At 37.6% G+C, this 20,053-nt stretch overlaps 1 protein-coding gene across 7 annotated transcripts; it reads left to right on the plus strand.

Moving 5' to 3' along the window:
* Positions 1 to 281: 281 nt before the first annotated feature.
* LOC124942839 (histone-lysine N-methyltransferase SUVR4-like) lies at positions 282 to 3,260 on the plus strand. 7 transcript variants are annotated; one of them, XM_047483405.1, is made up of 9 exons: positions 282 to 565; positions 887 to 966; positions 1,088 to 1,229; positions 1,299 to 1,331; positions 1,423 to 1,697; positions 1,783 to 1,849; positions 2,069 to 2,119; positions 2,494 to 2,593; positions 2,984 to 3,260. In XM_047483405.1, the coding sequence occupies exons 2-9, from the start codon at positions 959 to 961 to the stop codon at positions 3,031 to 3,033; spliced, it is 726 nt and encodes a 241-aa protein (XP_047339361.1). In that variant the 5' UTR covers positions 282 to 565; positions 887 to 958; the 3' UTR covers positions 3,034 to 3,260. The 7 variants fall into 7 exon arrangements, with proteins under 7 accessions (XP_047339361.1, XP_047339362.1, XP_047339358.1 ...); XM_047483406.1 differs by having other exon boundaries at positions 1,308 to 1,331; XM_047483402.1 differs by having other exon boundaries at positions 1,088 to 1,331.
* The last annotated feature ends 16,793 nt before the right edge of the window (positions 3,261 to 20,053 follow it).

The following is a 20,053-nucleotide window of genomic DNA, read 5'->3' on the forward strand; positions in this document are numbered from 1 at the left end:
TTTAACAGCTTGAACAGTCCTTGCAAATGAGTCATCTTGCACTAGTAAAAGAGGGCAATTAGCTAGCAAATATGGCGATTGGTATTAACAACAATTGCTTCTATTGTCTTAATCGCAATTGTATTGAAATTCAATCGCAGCTACTCTCTTAATGGCGATTGGTTTTTATACCAATCACTATTAGTTGAAATAAAGACGATTGGTTACAAAAGCAATCAACATAAACCTATTAATTAAAGTGATAGCAAAACCAATCACTTCTACCTCTTAAAACCCTAGAATTGTACAACTGTCTATCTTTCTATATCAAGTCCCCTTAGACGAATGGCTTCTAAAGAGAGAGATCTCTCTGCAACTTCCTCAAGACCTCCTCATCACAAACCAGCACAGCCGTCGATTACTGAATTCCCTTCTAAACCCTTCCTACCGCCGATTCTTCCAATCCCCACCCAGTATCCTCCGGCCGAAACTCTTATCACCGGCAGATATATCTCCAAGAGAGAGAGGGAAGCTCTTACAACATCTCCTAAATCAACTTCACATACCACAGTTTCCATATCGCCTGGTTTGTTTTTCTCTCTTTCAAATTAAGTGTAAGTTGATTTGTTAGGATCCTATTAAAGAACAAGCATGATCTGTTAGCACAGTAATCTTATCTCTCCTTACGCCGCACCGCCACACACCCAGCAGAACCCACCCGCACCACCATACACCCGCACAGGATCATTAATAATGGAAGAAGATGATCGTTCTTCATTTGCATTCTTCTGTTCTATCTCATTCTTAATGATTCGCCATTCATTTGCATGTTTCTTCTATCTGTTCGATTTGTGAGCTTATCATAGGCAAAGGATTCAGACTATTTTTATTCTTGTTTGGCTGGCAGAAGATGAAGAAATCACTAATGGCACGGTCCAAATGATTCTTCCAGTTTCTGTGATTCATCCAGGTGCATTTAATGAGATCTCATTCGTTAGATTGCTCAAACTTATTTGCCCTTTTTGGGATATTGAAACCGTGCTCAGGGATGCAGTTATAATTTATTGATTTTTTATATTTCTAATCTCAGAAGAAGGGAAAATACAATTAGAAGAGGGGCAGCTTGTCCAGAATCAGTTATTGTTGATGCAGTTAAAATTCATGAAGATGGAAAGCAAAATGAGAAGGCTGCAAATCTTGTGGATGACCCTTGTACTGATGTAGAAATAGCTGCCTCATCCTCTGGAGAGGTGAAAATTTATTTGAGTTGTAATTCTGCTATTAGAAGATCTTATTTCCATATGTCTAGTCTTGATCAGGCTGTGCAGCATGGCATAACGATCAACTTGCAGGTTAGAATAATATACATTAAGGGCATCAATACATAATAAATAATATGACTTATATATCCCTCTCATTATTGTTTTCATCCTTTCTTTATAGGTTTTTATGACCCCGGAAGGCAGAGGATGTGGCCTTCAAACATTGCAGGACCTTCCAAAGGGGGCTTTTGTATGTGAATATGTGGGCAAAATCTTGACAAATGAGGAGTTTTATAAGCGAGCGTCAGCCAGAGCAAATAGTGAAGAAGCACATGCATACCTTGTTTTGCTTGATGCAGATTGGTCATGTGCAGAAAAACGTATCTTAAAAGATGAAAAAGCTCTATGCTTGGATTATAGTCGTTATGGGAACATTTCAAGGTTTATCTATCATAGGTAAGTTATGAACTGTGACTGCCTTCTTTTGTTTCCATTTAAAATTATGTACGCTGCCTATTTATTTCATGTTATATTGTGTTAGATGTTTCAATCCCAGTCTGGTTGGGATACCAGTGAAAGTGGAGACACCCAATCATACTTATTATCATGTATGGTATCTTCTTCTTCCTTTATTCACATCAATATATATCACTTATAAGTGGAGACTTTAGTTCTTGGTAGAGCACAAGAATTCATGTTCTCATGGTCATGAGAGTTTGAGTCTTCAAACCGGGACCATTTACAAAAATAAAAATAAAACAAAATATATACATATCACTTATCTGATTTCCTTAATTTGTTAATGCCCGGTTCCCCTTTCTTCGCAGCTTGCTTTCTTCACGACAAGAGAAGTGAAAGCATTCGAGGAATTGACCTGGGTAAGTTGTTATTGATAATTGTCACTACCATAGATTGTTGTACTGTTATAGGTAATTAAAATAAAGTCAAATAATTAACATATCTTCTAAATTGGTAACATATCTCTTAATTTGAAGATATTTGGAAGATTTTTAATCTTTGACCCGATATGTATTTTAAATCCATATATCTTGATTTTCAATGAATTACCGATTAGACAAATTCCTTGTGAGATTAGTTGATTTTAATTTTTGAATATTATCTAATCTCATAAGTATTATTATGGATGTTAATTCTCGGGATAACATTAATATGTAATATTTGTAGTCGCATCTTGCTAGTTTCATATTGAATTTGACATTGAAACCTTACATGCAAGTGCCATTTTGTGCAGGATTATGGGATTGATTTTGATGATCACGAAGATCAAACAATCAAGGCCTTTAAGTGCGAATGCGGCAGCAAGTACTGTCGAAATATTAGACGCAAGAGAAGTAAGTTGTTCCTTTAGTATTGTTTCTGAAATTCCAACATTGATAGAAGTTGCATTAATTTGATTGTTATAGACATGACAGTACTTTTTATATATATTATTTTTTACTTTCTGGAATAGGATCTAAATCAGAACGATGAAGATGAAGCAATTTGATCTTCTGATTTTGATCATTTCGTCTTGCCGCGATTGATGATGATTTAGAGTAGTGTTTTTTTATGTTTATATACACAGAATTGTGGCGGATAGGAAGAAAACACAGAATTTATTTTGTTTGTGAAAGAAGTACCATTCTTACCAAAACAGTTTTAAGTTATTAATTTCTCATTGTTTTGGCTACTATATATAATACAATTTTCTAATATAAAATTTTATGATTATTATAATACAGCAAGTATACTCCATTTCAGAAGAAGTGGGAAAGCTGCAGAATTGAAATGAGAGGCTGCAAGGGGAGCACTAAGAGCTGTAGTATGATCTGGTACCGTGTTGTATCTGATGATACTGATGTAGATTTGTATTAATTGTTAAGAACTACATATTGTAGATAAAGTAGAATGAGCCTTTAATATAATTGGTAGTCAATCTCCTATTTGTTTGTAAGTATATTAGTTGTTTCTATGAGATAATATTATATTAATATGTCAAACTTGAAATCTAGAATGCAAATGAGTCTTAAATGCCTCTCTTCTTGTTGATGCATGGGTGTGTTTTCCAGTTCCTAGTCCTTCCTCCTTAATGGATGGGTGTCCCTACAAAATAATAAGGGATTTAAACAGAAGAAGTACTCTCCTAGTCCTAGTGCCCTTAATGGATGGGCAGAATGGATACACTTTATAATAAGGTATAAAATAATAATAATTTTTTTTTTAATTATTTTTTTTATTATTTTCGATAAAGGAAGAGGCGATTGGTTTATTAACCAATCGCTATTTTTTTATAAAGGAAATTGTGATTGGTTTATTAACCAATCGCCATAGAGTAAAGGGAAATTGCGATTGATTTTTAACCAATCGCCATAGGAAAATTGCGAGTGGACATTCACCAATAGTCGTTGCCAATTAAGGCCACAGCGAGAACACCTATGCCGATTGATGGCGATTGGCTTACGACCAATCGCTATAGTCTTCTAGCGATTGGTTTGGATGTGAATAACGATTGGTTTACTAATGGCTAAAAGGTTTTTTTTACTAGTGTTGCTCCATTCACTCGACTTCAGATCTATTCATAGCGTTGGATATTTCTATCATTTGGGCTCGAATGAGATCCATTCCTGATATAATATCTTGATGAAGTTCTAGGGTGAAAGTCTTAGATTCTGTAAACTACTCTGATTGTCTATTGAATAAATTCTTCTCAAACTTCTTGTATTGAGAATTAACAATGTTGACTTCATAAGTATTTCTCTTCATAGTCTTCTCCAATTCTTTTTGAGTAGCAAGAATGGAAGACACCTCTTCCTTTCTTAAAATTGATCCCTTCTCAAGATTAGCCAATCTGGACTGCATGTCCAGTATATTCGGTTGTAAAGAGTTCATCGCATCCAACATGGAATTACCGAAGTTTGCTCCTCCAGGAGAAGCCTTTTCTGAAGAATGAGTAGCAGAGGAAACAACATGAGAACAGGCTGGAACAGTACGAATTGGGCTCACAAGCACATTTATTTGAGAAGAACTCTCTGGTTCTTTTTCTTTACGAGAAGAGGGAGCTTTAGACGCATCCTTGAATTGCTCTTGATTATTGAGAATGTCGTCACCTATCAGATGAATACATTCTGAATTATCTTCAAAATGGAGAGGTAATTCAGCAACTTTGTCAACAATGTCTGCTTGTGTCATGATTGGAGATGATTGAGGAGGAGGAATTAGAATTTCTTTCGATTGAGCTTCATCTGAGGATGATGATAAGTCTTTATCAACTTGTTCCCCACAGCAAAGGGAATCTTCTCAGAGTTAGCTTCCTTTAAGGGTTCCCCCTTAACCTCTGATCTAGTAGACTGATTAACTATCTCTTTGGTGAGGCTTCCTCAACCAACGGAGATTGTACTGCTTCAAGAATAGGAGGAGCCACCTCAGGTGTCTCCTTCTGTGGAATAGGCGTCTGAAAGTCTTCAACAACCACCTCCTCTTCTTCTAAGATGGTTTCTGATTGAACCAAGACCGGAGTCTGTTCAACAATCTATTGGGCCATTAATCGCTTCTCTTCAAAGGATATGTTGGCCAGCTCAATAAGATGGACATCCGCCTACTCATCTTCTTCTAAAATATATTGATCATCTTCAAATATCTCCATTGACTCGTCTTGACTAGACAAATCATGGAACAGATTCAACCCGAAAGACTCGGTTCCGTGAGCATGTTGAAGAATTATTGAGCAATAGTTGTTCATAATCAGGTCCGGTCGCTTCAAAACATTCTGCTCTATAGGAGCATCTCTATCGAGCGGGTTGAAGTTGGCTTTTCTCTCCTCAATCATGGGAAAAAGAATACGTCCCATGATATTGGTCACCATTAAATTCTTTCTTTTAAGGGATTTAGCGACCTCATCAGTTTTAGCCCATTTCAGGACTCTCTTTTCCATTTTAACCAGTTTCTTCCATTCTTTCTCAATGTTTCCTTCTGAAATAATTTCATCAAATTGATTTACTAACCTGTAATTCACCCAGGTGTCGAAGATATCGATCTTCTCTGCAGCCTTTACATCTACTTGCTCCATCATAAGTTTAACAATACAACTGGCTTCCGAGACCTTCTTTAGAGTTTCTACAGCAATGCCCTTTCCCTTTCCAAGAACCACAACTGGTTTAGGAGTTGGCAAAGGTTCACCGATAGTAATTCTCAGAGTTCTCCTAGGTGCCCTCATAATTTCGATAGGAGACATAAACGTTGGCAAAGCCCCTTCTAGGAGTTGAGACAATACACCCTTTCCCTTAACAACATATTTTTCATCAACAATCTCAATAACGGGTGGCTCGACATTTGGCAGAATGGGAGCTTCTTTAGACGATAAGACAGCAACAGGAATTAGAGCAATAACCTTCTCTGTTTTAGTAACAATCTCAGCATTATCAGTAGCCTCAATCGCTACTAATTCTTTTTCGGAGGACAAGCGATAAGACAATGTCAATACATTCACTATTTGGACCAACTGACTCAGTCGGCCCTTCAGCTCGTTCTATCACAAGAACATCAATAATAGGCACTACGGCCAGAGGAGAGGAGGAAGTTACCTTAGTAGACTTCTTGGATGGCTTAGACCCCTTAGACGCCTTAGATGCTTTAGACTCCTTGGACGCCTTCGTCTGATCAACTTCAGGATCAGATGACTTAGCCTGCTTTTTCAACGGGTTGGGGGAGGGCGAAAGAGACTGAATATGAATAGCAGCAATGGGAGGAAGACCTTGTCTTGCCCTAGAGTCAACTACTCTGGAATCCTTCTTCAGAGAACTCTTTTTGCTATTAGTGCTAGACCTAGATTCCATTACAGATTTGGTTCTTTTCGCCCCTATAGACTGAACGGAAGCAGCCTGTTTCTTAGACCGAGTGACCGACTGGCCACCCGTCTGTTGTCTAGATGAGCCAGAAATCAAGTCTTTCGAGAGCTTTGATCTTGCAAGATTTCTCTTCACAGAGAAGTTGGTGAATATGCGACTCGGGTTAATAGCCACACTTTCGCCCATAGCAACACCCAAATGTTTCATAAACCAGCCAAGTTGGGCTGAGAATCCAACACTATGATTGTTTCTTGAGTAGATCAACTGGCATAGATTAGAAAATAAAGTAGATGCCCAGTTTATTTGCATACCTTTAGAAATAGTCGTCATATAGTCGAAACGATCTTGGCTGTACAGGTCGAACGAACCTACCCTGCTTTGAAGAGACTTCGCCCCAATATCGTTCAGAAGGATGAAATGCGACTTCAGGGCCTTATTCTTCCCGTTTAATCTAATTGAAGTGCCATCGTTTGAGAAAACGATCTGCATTTCCGAGATTGTTTCTGATGGAAGTTCCAGAAACCCAGCATAAGTAGATTCATCGAATGAAATAGACATTTTGTTCTCCATCACCGTAATAAAGTCTGTAACCACATTCGCTGTCTTGAAGAACTCTCGAACATCTTTCTCGTAGAAGACGAATGGACCGCCAAGATATTTCTGGAGACTAGAATACTTGAGAGAGAAACGTATCAACGATATCTTATTGATCAATGGTGAAAACAGAGTCAACGTCCACCTGTAAGGTGTTGTGACCAAGAGAGATAGGTTTCTTATCAGCCATTTCAGAGTAAAGGATGAAGGTGAACAAGATTTCATAAAGAGAAGGTGTAGGGTCAAATTATTTTAACTAAGTGTTGAAATAATTTAACCACTGAGATTTTGATGATGAAATAACTTATGAGTTTTGATACAGGTGTATTGAAACAATATGTCATAAGACTTGGATCTAATGAGGGTCATTAGACCGATTTTGACAATAAATGCATAGAATTAGACGTACAGTCTAACTCATCGGAGTTAGACGTGTAGTCTAATAGACGTGTAATTAGACAGATGGTCTAATAGATACACGGAATTAGACGTAAGTCTAATGCATAAAATTAGACGTACAATCTAACTCATCGGAGTTAGACGTATAGACTAATGAATGTACGGAATTAGACGTACAGTCTAACTCATCGGAGTTAGACGTACAATCTAACTCATCGGAGTTAGACGTACAATCTAACTCATCGGAGTTAGACGTGTAGTCTAATGAATGTAAAGAATTAGATGTAAGTCTAATGAATGCACGAAATTAGACGTACAGTCTAACTCATCGGAGTTAGACGTGTAGTCTAATGAATGTAAAGAATTAGACGTAAGTCTAATGAATACGGAATTAGACGTACAGTCTAACTCACCGGAGTTAGACGTGTAGTCTAATATATTTGCAATTAGACGGGTAGTCTAATAGATATGCGGAATTAGACATGCAGTCTAACTTAGTGGAGTTAGACGTGCAGTCAAATATATTTGTAATTAGACGTGTAGTCTAATTAGTGAAAGTTAGACGTGCGTCTAACTCCTTCAGACACGTCTGAGGTAGAACCGGAATTAGACGTGCAGTCTAACTCAGTGGAGTTAGACGTGCAGTCTAATGGTTATTGGATAATTAGACGTGTAGTCTAATTAGTGAAAGTTAGACGTGCGTCTAACTCCTTCAGACAAGTCTGAGGTAGAACCGGAATTAGACGTGCAGTCTAACTCAGTGGAGTTAGACGTGTAGTCTAATGGTTATTGGATAATTAGACGTGTAGTCTAATTAGTGAAAGTTAGATGTGCGTCTAACCCTTCAGCAAGTCTAGATAGAACAGGAATTAGACGTGCAAGTTCCTAACTATAGTGGAGTTAGACATGCAGTCCTAATGGTTATTGGATTAATTAGACGCGAGTACTAAGTTATTAGACCAGTTGGTCTAATAGACGGTTTCTATTAGAAGGAAGATGTTTTATTTCATAGACTGATTTTTCACAATCCTCTAACTGAAATCCGTCTAATCTCAGTTTAAGTAGTACGCTTGAATCTAGCATTTCACCTACACCCTACGTGCTATAGCTGTACCCCACTCCTGCTTCTCCTTTCTAGTGAAGATTAGTACAACAACTATATGCATCCAATCAAGGAATACCACATAAGAGAATTTTCCTCACATTACTTATTTTGTAGGTACATCCCTGATGAAATATTCGTCGCACTACTAGTGATGTACGGCCACGATCCTTGTGCTCAGAACCTGCTGTGTATAATGGAGGCTTTCCAATGGAAGAGTGCCACGTATCATTCTAAAGATTCGACCGTTAGCTCTTGCTTAGTATTTAACAAATCTCAAGGACAACGGACAATCTGCCTAAAAAACAAGCGAATACAACGAACAAGCAAACTGATTTTGCAGAGAGAGAAACTACTCAATCATCTTGCTTACTGAACTCATACTGTGAAGCTTCTTTCTGATTGTACTGTATGTGAATCGAGAGAGAGAAATAGAATCAAAACACCTTTAGCTGAGTGATATTCTTCATCTTGTAATTGAATAGAAAGTGTTTTGTTCAATAGTGAGCTAAGTGTGTGTAATATGTATTTGATTCGAATCATATTATAGTGAATCCTTCCGGTGGTTGGAAGAAGGGGTGACGTAAGAGAGTTTCTCCGAACATCCATAAACAAACTGTTGTGTTCTTCATTTCTGTCATCTTTTCATATTTCATCTTGTGTTTCAAACCCAAGTAAACAATTCAGCCTTGAATCCATTTCAAGTGTTTACACAAGTTTGCGTAGAATAGAAAGCGAATTAAATCTCTAACAACATTTCTTTCAAACCGTTTTTCATAAGCCTTCATCCTTAGTTAGACCCCCGTCTCTATCGATCAAGCCGATCCTATCAATTGGTATCAGATTTATATTTCTATTCTCAAGCATCAAGAACCCGAAGCATGTCTATCATCAATGAAATTCCTCTTCTGTCAAGGGACAACTACGAATATTGGATGATAAGAATGCAAGCTCACTTGGCTGCTATTAATTATGATATGTGGAGAGTTATAACTAATGGCCCCATAAAGATTTCAAAGCCAAGAAGTGAGTGGACTATTGAAGATAAGATAACCAACAACCTGGATAATGTTGCTAAGAATATTCTGTACCAGTCGCTCAACATGAATATGTTCTGTGAGATCAAGTCCTGTTCCACTGCTAAAGAGATATGGGATAAGCTTAATCAGATCTACGGTGCAAACTCTCAAGCAAAGAAGAACCAGAAAGCGTTCATATGGAGTAAAAACAAATCCAGTTAGACTGACAGTGATTCGGAGGAGCCTCCTGCTGAAAAAGAGAATGAAGTTGTCACATGTCTAATGGCAGATGACCAATCTAAGGTAAATGATATCTCTGCACCAGAATTTACAAACGAGGAGTTAACTAATGCACTCAATGAAATGGTTGTTGAATACAAGAAGTTAACTGACTCTTTTTATGAAATGAAAGTTAAATATGAATCAACTGTTCTTTCTTCAAACCAAGAATCTGAACCAAACGTTTTTGATGAAAACTTAACAGAGATCTCATCTGAAAATGAGATGCTCAAAGAACAGATTCAAACTCTTTCATCTGAAAACAAGAGATTAAACTATATAGTCAGTGCATGGACAAGATCAGGAGATGCTGTCAAATATCAGATCAGCATGTTGAAACCTGCTGGATCTAGATCCGGATTGGGATATGACAGCAATGACCTTAATCTGTCTTGCAAAAAGACAAATCCTCTAACTGACAAGTTTAAGCATATAAATTTTGTCAAAGGAAGTATGACTGACATTGAATCTGACCCTATTCATGAAGAAGTTGCTTTCAAAAATAAATAGTTTATGTCCCGCCAACTGTTAGTTGGCTTAAGAATAAGCTAGAGAAAGCTAATAAGTCTGATAATTTAAAACATGACTCTAAGTCAAGGAGTTTTAAAAGAAAACCTTCTTCAAAAGTTAAAGGATCAGTGGCTAGCAGAAAGTCGTCTGCTAAGTCAAAAACATATGCATTAATCACGACACAAAATGGGAAATCAATTAGAATAACTCAAATATGGATTCCTAAGGGACTGATTGACCGAGGACCCAATTGAAGGTGGGTACCAAAAGATTGTAAATATTTATTTATGTAGGTACAAATAAACGAAGGACTGAAGGGGTTTGTATGGTATCTTGATAGCGGATGTTCCAGGCATATGACAGGAAACAGACGACTTCTCACTAATATATCAGATTACTCTGGACCTATGATCACATTTGGTGATAACAAGAAGGGTAAGACCATGGGTAAGGGTAAAATTATCCATGATAACCTAACCATTAATGACGTGCTGCTTGTTGACAATCTGTGTTATAACTTAATCAGCATTAGTCAATTATGTGATAACGGTTTGTCAGTAGATTTTCAAACTCATGCATGTTTAGTTAAAGACCAAGATGGAAACATTTTGTTGACTGGAAGTAGAGTAGGAAATTCATATAAAATGAATTAGCAAAAAGAAACTTCTGACCCTATGTGCATGATTGCCAAGAATGACCAGAAATGGCTATGGCATAAACGTTTGAACCATTTGAATTTTAAAACCATTAACAATATTTGTTCAAATAATTTAGTTATTGGTTTGCCCATACTTCAGTTTTCAAAGGACAAGATATGCACTGCTTGTTAGTTAGGCAAACAGGGCAGATCATCGTTCAAAAGCAAAGGGAAATCACAATCCAGCCGTATCCTAGAACTCTTACACATGGATCTTTTTGGTCCAATTCCTGTAAAGAGTATATGAGGAATGATATTTTCCTTAATTGTTATCGATGACTTTTCTCGTTTTACATGGGTTGCATTTTTACCATCGAAATATAAAACTGCAGAAAACTTGATTAGGATATTTAAAGGGATTCAGAATCAGAAATCTTTAAATATCACATGCATCAAAAGTGATCAGGGAACTGAATTCACTAACAGATACCTATCATCTTATCTCGAGGAGACTAGAATTAGGCACGAGTTGTCTAGTGCCAGAACTCTACAGCAAAACGACATTGCTGAGAGAAGAGTGAGAACTTAGAAGGAAGCAGCGAGGACTATGCTTGCTGAATCAGATGTACCTCAGAGGTTCTGGGCGGAAGCCATTAGTACTGCTTGCTATACACAAAATCGGTCAATAATTAACAAACGTTTTGATAAAACTCCCTATGAGCTGTATTATGGGAGAATTCCCACAGTTTCTTATTTTAAGATATTTGGGTGTAAATGTTTTATCCATAACAATGGAAAGGTTTATTTGAATGCTTTTGATGCTAAAGCAGATGAGGGATTCATGTTGGGATATTCATCAGTAAGCAAGACTTACATAGTATACAACAAAAGAACACAGACTGTTGAAGAATCCCTCCATGTAGTGTTTGATGAGCCTGTTGAGAGCAAATCTAATGAACCCATTGATCTTGCTGACAGACTAAAAGTGGCTAGTCTTGAGTTTGTAAGTGAAGAAGAAGAAACCTTAGACAAGCGGATGACTCTATCTGATCCCGTGTCTGATCCGGTTGAAGTTCAACCAAACGTGCAAACTCCTATTCAACAAGAAGTTGAGAGTTTGGATGTTGCGGTGTCACCAATTCAGATGATCAATCCCCTTGGATCCAACTTCAGATGGAAAATAAATCATCCACCAAAACTGATAATCGGAAATCCTTTTTCTCCTTGAAGGACAAGACGTCAACTGATGGATGAAATGGCCAATTCTGCATTTATCTCTCAAATTGAACCTAAGAAAATTGGTGAAGCTATAGTTGATCCAGATTGGATCTATGCTATGCAAGAGGAGTTAAACCAATTTACTAGAAATAAAGTGTGGTATCTTACTCCTAGACCAACTGACAAGTTAATTATAGGAAGAAGATGGGTCTTTAGAAACAAGCTTAGTGAAGATGGCTTAGTCATTAGAAACAAAGCTCGTTTAATTGCTCAAGGATACAGACAAGAGGAAGGTATTGATTTTGATGAGTCTTTTGCACCGGTTGCAAGACTAGAGGCAATCAAAACCTTTCTAGCATATGCATCATTTAAGAATTTTAAAGTCTTTCAAATGGATGTGAAAAGTGCATTCTTAAATGGATAATTAAGTGAAGAAGTATATGTTGAGCAACCCCCGGGTTTTGTAGATCATGTTTTGCCAAATCATGTTTATAGGCTTAACGAAGCATTGTATAGTCTGAAATAAGTGTTGTTTTTGGCACAATTAGAATCCCACATCGGAAGATGATGGGAGTGAAAGAAGTTTCTTAGTATATAAAAGAAATTATATTCACAATTAGCAGAAATCCCACATCGGAAGATGATGGGAGTTGGGGAAGTTTCTTAGTGTATAAAAGAAACTCTCCCCTCTTTGGTTTATTGCACCCAAATTTGTATCTCTTCTTCCTTATTAATTGATAGCCTTAGTGCTCGGAGACGTAGGCAATATTTTGGCCGAACTCCGTTATCAAATTCTGTTAGTGTGTTCATTATTTTGTTTTCTTCTTTTGTGGTTCTGTCAGGGTTTTCCCCAACAAGTGGTATCAGAGCCGAAGGTTCGTCCTTGGCATGGTGGAGTCTTCAAAAGGGGCATCAACTCCTTCGTCATCCTGGACGAGGACACCGATGTCGAATTTGAAGTTTGCGGTGGAGATCTTTGATGGAACTGGGCATTTCGGCATGTGGCAAGGTGAGGTTCTAGATTGTCTTTTTCAGCAGGGTCTAGATGTTGCTATTGAGGTTGGAAAGCCAGATGGTATAGAAGAAAAAGAGTGGAGTATCATGAATCGGTTGGCGTGCGGAACAATTCGGTCGTGCCTGTCTAGAGAGCAGAAGTATGCTGTGAAGAATGAAACTTCTGCACAGAAGCTGTGGCAAGCATTGGAGGACAAGTTTCTGAAGAAGAGTGGTCAGAATAAGCTCCTTATGAAGAAGCGACTGTTCCGGTTTGAATACCAATCAGGTACTACGATGAATGAGCATATAACTAAGTTTAATCAGTTAGTAGCGGATTTGTTAAACCTTGACGTTAGGTTTGAGGATGAAGATTTGGCTTTGATGTTGCTATCGTCCCTTCCTGGTGAATTTGAACACTTAGAAACAACGTTACTTCATGGGAAGGGAAATGTTTCTTTTGATGCTGTAAGTTCTGCTTTATATAGTCATGAATTGAGAAAGCAGGACAAAAGGAAAAACAAAGTAGGTACAGCAGATGAAGCATTGATGGTCAGGGGCCGTCAGCAGAGCAAATCAAAAGGGAAAGGAAGAAGATCTGAAAGTAGAGTTGCCAAAGATGAATGTGCTTTCTGCCGTGAGAAAGGACATTGGAAGATTAACTGCCCAAAGTTGAAGAAGAAAGAGAAAGATTCTGAAGATGCGAATGTTGCAGAAAACAAAGGTGATGCAGATTCAGAATACTCTTTATCGATGTCACACACAAAATCACATCCTGATGCGTGGATATTGGACTCAGCCTGCACTTATCATATGACACCAGTTCGAAAGTGGTTCTTTGACTTTAAGGAGCTAGATGGTGGAGTTGTTTACATGGGAGATGCTAATACATGTAAAATAAAGGGGATAGGTTCAATCAAGCTGAGGAATGAAGACGGATCCACCAGAATTATTAGAGATGTTCGGTACATACCGAATATGAACAAGAATCTCATTTCTTTGGGGGCCTTGGAGTCGAAAGGCTTACATGTGAAATTGGAAAATGGAGTTCTTAGGGTAATATCTGGAGCGCTAGTGATGTTGAAAGCTATCAGGAAGAGTAATAATTTGTATTATTATCAAGGTAGTACAGTTAATGGGACATCATGTGTATCAACTTCCGGGAGCAGTAAGGAGTTAGAGGCAACAAAGCTATGGCATATGCGATTGGGGCACGCTGGTGAGAAATCTATGCAAACTCTTGTCAAGCAAGGATTATTGAAAGGTACAAAAGTTTGTAAGTTAGATTTTTGTGAACATTGTATTCTGGGAAAACAAAGGCGAGTAAAATTTGGCACTGCTATGCATAATACCAAGGGTACTTTGGATTATGTGCACTCAGATGTCTGGGGACCTGCCAAGACTCCTTCTCTTGGAGGTAGACATTATTTTGTTACTTTTATTGATGATTTTTCCAGAAGAGTTTGGGTGTTTACTATGAAGAACAAAGGTGAAGTGTTTGAGATTTTTCTTAAATGGAAAACTCAAGTTGAAGACGAAACAGGAAGAAAGATCAAAGTTCTCCGGACTGATAACGGTGGAGAATACAAGAATGATCCATTCCAGAAGTTATGCCAAGAGTGTGGCATAGTTCGACACTTCACAGTTAGAAAAACACCACAGCAGAATGGAGTATCGGAACGTATGAACAGGACATTGGTGGAGAAAGTTCGATGTATGTTGTCTAATGCTGGGTTAGACAGGAAATTTTGGGCAGAAGCTGTGTCATACGCTCAACATTTGGTAAATCGCCTACCATCATCTGCAATTGGTGGCAAGACTCCATTAGAGGTATGGTCTGGAAAACCTGCAACTGATTATGATTCTTTGCATATTTTTGGTTCTACTGCATATTATCATGGAGTTGAATCAAATTTGGATCCACGAGGAAAGAAGGCTCTTTTTATGGGATTTACTACAGGAGTTAAAGAGTATCGTCTCTGGTGTTTGGATGCAAATAAAACCATTATCAGAAGAGATGTTACTTTTGATGATTATTCAATGTTGAATAAGGTAACACCAGACAAGATTGATTGTACTCCGCAACAGGTGGAGTTTGAGCAGATAAAGATAAGCCCAACTAGAAGTGACTCTCCGACGACAGACGAAGAGTTAAATGAGGATGAGGTTCTGACCCAAGAACCTTCAGAACAAAGTGAATCAATTGCTGTGAATAGGCCAAGACGAGTTATTCAAAAACCAGGTCGGTTTGTTGACATGGCGGCCTATGCACTTCTAGTCGTAGATGATGTTCCATCCACTTTTCCAGATGTCAGTCGAAGTACTGAAAATGGAAAAAGGAGAGGTGTTATGGAAGATGAGATGCAATCTATTCAGAAGAATGAGACATGCAAGTTGACGCATCTACGAAAAGGGAAGAAGGCTATTGGTGGTAAATGGATCTTTGCTAAGAAAGAAGGATTTCCTGAAAAATTTGATGTTCGCTACAAGGAAAAATTGGTAGTTAAAGACTACGCTCAGAAGGAAGGAGGTGATTATAATGAGGTACTTTCTCCTGTTGTTAAACACTCTTCCATTATAATTTTGTTGGCCTTGGTAGCGCAGATGAATTTGGAGCTAGCTCAACCAGATGTGAAGACCGCAGACATACACGGTCATTTGAATGAGGAAATCTACATTTATCAACCAGATGGATTCAAAGTTGCTGATAAAGAAAATTGGGTTTGCAAGTTGAACAAATCATTGTACAGGTTGAAGCAATCGTCGAGACAATGGTACAAGCGACTTGACAAGTTTATGATGGAGCACAAGTACACAAGAAGCAGATTCAGTTCATGTGTGTATTTGCGCAAATTGCAAGATGAGTCTTACATCTATCTACTCTTGTACGTTGATGATATGTTGATAGCATCAAAGAGCCAATATGAAGTTGACAAATTGAAGGCTCAATTGGGTAGAGAGTTCGAGATGAAAGACATGGGGAAAACCAAATCTAATTGTTTAGATTTGGTAAACACATTCCGCGTTTGAGTCGGCGCTGAAGAGCGCCAATTGGAAGCACTGAAGGTTTATTTTTTAATATTGAAGATTAGTATTTGGATATTGTGCCAAGGTGGAGATTTGTTGTTTTTGGCACAATTAGAATCCCACATCGGAAGATGATGGGAGTGAAAGAAGTTTCTTAGTATATAAAAGAAATTATATTCACAATTAGCAGAAATCCCACATCGGAAGATGATGGGAGTTGGGGAAGTTTCTTAGTGTATAAAAGAAACTCTCCCCTCTTTGGTTTATTGCACCCAAATTTGTATCTCTTCTTCCTTATTAATTGATAGCCTTAGTGCTCGGAGACGTAGGCAATATTTTGGCCGAACTCCGTTATCAAATTCTGTTAGTGTGTTCATTATTTTGTTTTCTTCTTTTGTGGTTCTGTCAGGGTTTTCCCCAACAATAAGCTCCTAGAGCTTGGTATGACACTTTAACCAACTTCTTGTTTGATCATGATTTTGTTGTTGGAACAGTGGATAAAACCCTGTTTAGATTTACTAAAAATTCTTATATACTACTTGTTCAGATATATGTTGATTACATTATTTTTGGCTCAACTAACCCCAAATTATGTGAGAAATTCGCCAAGCTGATGCAGGATAGGTTTGAAATGAGCATGATGGGAGAACTTACATTCTTCCTTGGGCTTTAAATCCGTCAGCTAGAAAACGGAACTCTTATCAACCAATCCAAATACACCAAAGAACTTCTAAAGAAGTTTGGTTTGGAGAACTGTTCTGCAGCAGCTACTCCAATGAGTTTTTCAGTTAAATTGGATAAAGACGAAGGTGGCCAAAGTGTCGATGTAACAGCATATAGAGGACTCATTGGTTCTTTGCTGTATGTAATTACCAACAGGCCAGACATTCAATTTGTTGTTGGTGTTTGTGGCAGATTTCAGGCTAATCCTAAACTCTCTCATTTTACTGCTGCTAAACGTATTCTTAAATACTTAAAGGGAACTCAAAATGTGGGACTGTGGTATCCGAAGGATTCCAGTTTCAATTTAATTAGTTTCTCAGATGCAGATTATGCAAGATGCAAAATTGATAGAAAAAGCACAAGTGGAACTTGCCAGTTCCTTGGAGATCGTCTAATCACATGGTTCAGCAAGAAGCAGACATCGGTCGCCACGTCTACAGCTGAAGCAGAGTATCTTGTAGCTGGAAGTTGTTGTTCTCAAGTTCCGTGGATTCAACAATAACTCAGAGATTATGGGATTGAGGCTGATGAATATCCAATTTTCTGCGACAACACAAGTGTTATTGCAATCTCCTACAACCCAGTTATGCATTCTCGGACAAAGCATATTGAAATCAGGCATCACTTCATCCGAGAACACGTCAATCAGAAGAAAATTCATTTTGAACATGTTCTTACAGATCAACAAACTGCGGACATCTTCACGAAACCCCTACCGGAAGCTAAGTTTTCTCACTTTAGAAACATGTTAGGTCTTGTTGATCTTGATTGATGTGATTACGTGCATAAATTAAGGGGGAATGTATTGTTTAAAACAAAACTAAATAGACATGAAAGACAGAGGTCTTAATTTGTCCTAAGGATTTAGAGTTTGAGAAACACAGCTACTTAGACGAACGTCTACTTTAGTAGTTTCATCTACATTTGAATTTTTCGTCTTGGTTATTTTAACCTTCACGGTTAGACAGATACGTCTAATAGACGTTAGACGTTTTTATGTCATGAGCAAGAGGATGCTCACGTCTAACCAAACATGTGTGTCTCACGTGATGTTATTGCATAGTTAGACGGATTTTCAAAAAGGAGGTGAAAATATGAAAAAGAGAATAAACGTCTAACTACTAATGTAATTAGACTCTTCATCTTCTGGCTATTTGGACAGCTGTCCTTTAATTATTTCTGCTCTAGTTCATTTTCCCGCCGAAAATTAAATCAGTCATTCCTCAAAAGAATTGAAGACATGTGTCTCTCAATATGCGAGGAATGACTAATATTTCTGACAACTTTTGCTTGTACACTTAGTATTAAACGTTCGGTTTCATGCTAACATTAAATGCTGTGTTTATTGGGAATTGACTTTTGAAGTTCTTGACGGTAGGAATAATCATTAGTTTTCTTCTATATGATTAAAAACCCTGATATTAATAGGATCATTCACTCTAAAAGATAGAAGATCTTTGAAATCAATCTCTCTCTCTTTAGAATTCGAATCGTTCTAACCCTTGTTCATCAAATCATAATGTTGTTTTTCCGTCCAAAATCGATTCAAGTGGATTTTCAATCTGTATCCACTTTTCAATCTCCTGGAATGCATAGAATGTTTGAGTCTCTGAAAGCCTCCGAGCTTAGGAAATTTCTTTCTCGTCATGAACTTTATCACGAACAGCTAGTCAACGAATTCTTCGAAACCGCTAGCTTCTATCAAGACAAAGTTATTGCTGGGGCCGTGATGGGCCAGATGATCTGCATCACCGAAGAGTCCTTCGGTACATTTTTCCAACTTCCAAAAGTAGGTATCGATGAGTTCTCAACCACTCCTCCTGATTTAATGTATACGATGATGAAAGTCTTTTCCGATTCCCCTGAAGTAGACATTCATGGAAAGAAAAACCTCCTGAAGGTTTAATATGCTCTTTTAAGCGACATCGTATCGAAATCCCTTCTTTTTAAGGAGTCTTCCTACAAGTATTGTACGAAGGTCTTTCAGATAATGGTGGCTATCACCAGGGGTGTTCCTGTGAACTGGACAAGCTTTCTCTTCGGAAATCTCGTTAGAATGGTGGTTGCTCGGAAGAAGATTTTTGGCTTTGATGGCCCTCTTAGCTCTCTCATTTGTTTCCTTCTAAATGAACCCGGTAAGAGTTTTCCACTTTCTTCTAAAACTTTGAATTTCTAGAAAGTTATCGATTATGTTCAAAGGGTGGAGACGCTTAAATCCAAGAAAAGGAAAAGAGAAGACTCTAACTCCCCTCTAACCGTAGTCTTAGAGATCTCTTAGGTTGATGTCAATCCTCTCCAGAAGTAAAGTCTAGAAAAAGAAGAAGAAGAATAGAGTTTAAATGTCTTTTTGGAAGATCTTTTGAATACTGTTATGATGTTTTTGAGTAAACTTATTTTAGATATGTTGAACAATGTTTTGTGTGTTTCTTCTGAAAACACTCATATGTGATTGACTTGGATTTTTGATTGATTTATTTTTGTATGTTTTGATATATGTATGCAGGTTTGCAATTTCTTCATCAAAAAAGGGGAAATTGTTGGGTCAAATAATTTTGATTAAGTGTTGAAATAATTTAACCACTGAGATTTTGATGATGAAATAACTTATGAGTTTTGATACAGGTGTATTGAAACAATATGTCATAAGACTTGGATCTAATGAGGGTCATTAGACCGATTTTGACAATGAATGCATAGAATTAGACGTACAGTCTAACTCATCGGAGTTAGACGTGTAGTCTAATAGACGTGTAATTAGACGGATGGTCTAATAGATACACGGAATTAGACGTAAGTCTAATGCATAGAATTAGACGTACAGTCTAACTCATCGGAGTTAGACGTATAGTCTAATGAATGCACGGAATTAGACGTACAGTCTAACTCATCGGAGTTAGACGTGTAGTCTAATGAATGTAAAGAATTAGACGTAAGTCTAATGAATGCTCGGAGTTAGACGTGTAGTCTAATGAATACGGAATTAGACATACAATCTAACTCACCGGAGTTAGACGTGTAGTCTAATATATTTGTAATTAGACGGGTAGTCTAATAGATATGCAGAATTAGACGTGCAGTCTAACTCAGTGGAGTTAGACGTGCAGTCTAATATATTTGTAATTAGACGTGTAGTCTAATTAGTTAAAGTTAGACGTCCGTCTAACTCCTTCAGACAAGTCTGAGGTAAAACCAGAATTAGATGTGTAGTCTAACTTAGTGGAGTTAGACATGCAGTCTAATGGTTATTGGATAATTAGACGCGAGTCTAATTCTATTAGACTAGTGGGTCTAATAGACGTTTTCTATTAGAATGAGATGTTTTATTTCATTAGACTGATTTTCACAATCCGTCTAACTGAAATACGTCTAATGCTCAGTTTAAGCAATACGCTTGAATCTAGCATTTCACCTACCCACGTGCTATAGATGTACCCTACTCCTGCTCCACTTTGTAGTGAAGATTAGTA

Source organism: Impatiens glandulifera, chromosome 6 (assembly GCF_907164915.1).
Source record: "Impatiens glandulifera chromosome 6, dImpGla2.1, whole genome shotgun sequence".
NCBI classification, from domain to species: Eukaryota; Viridiplantae; Streptophyta; class Magnoliopsida; order Ericales; family Balsaminaceae; genus Impatiens; species Impatiens glandulifera.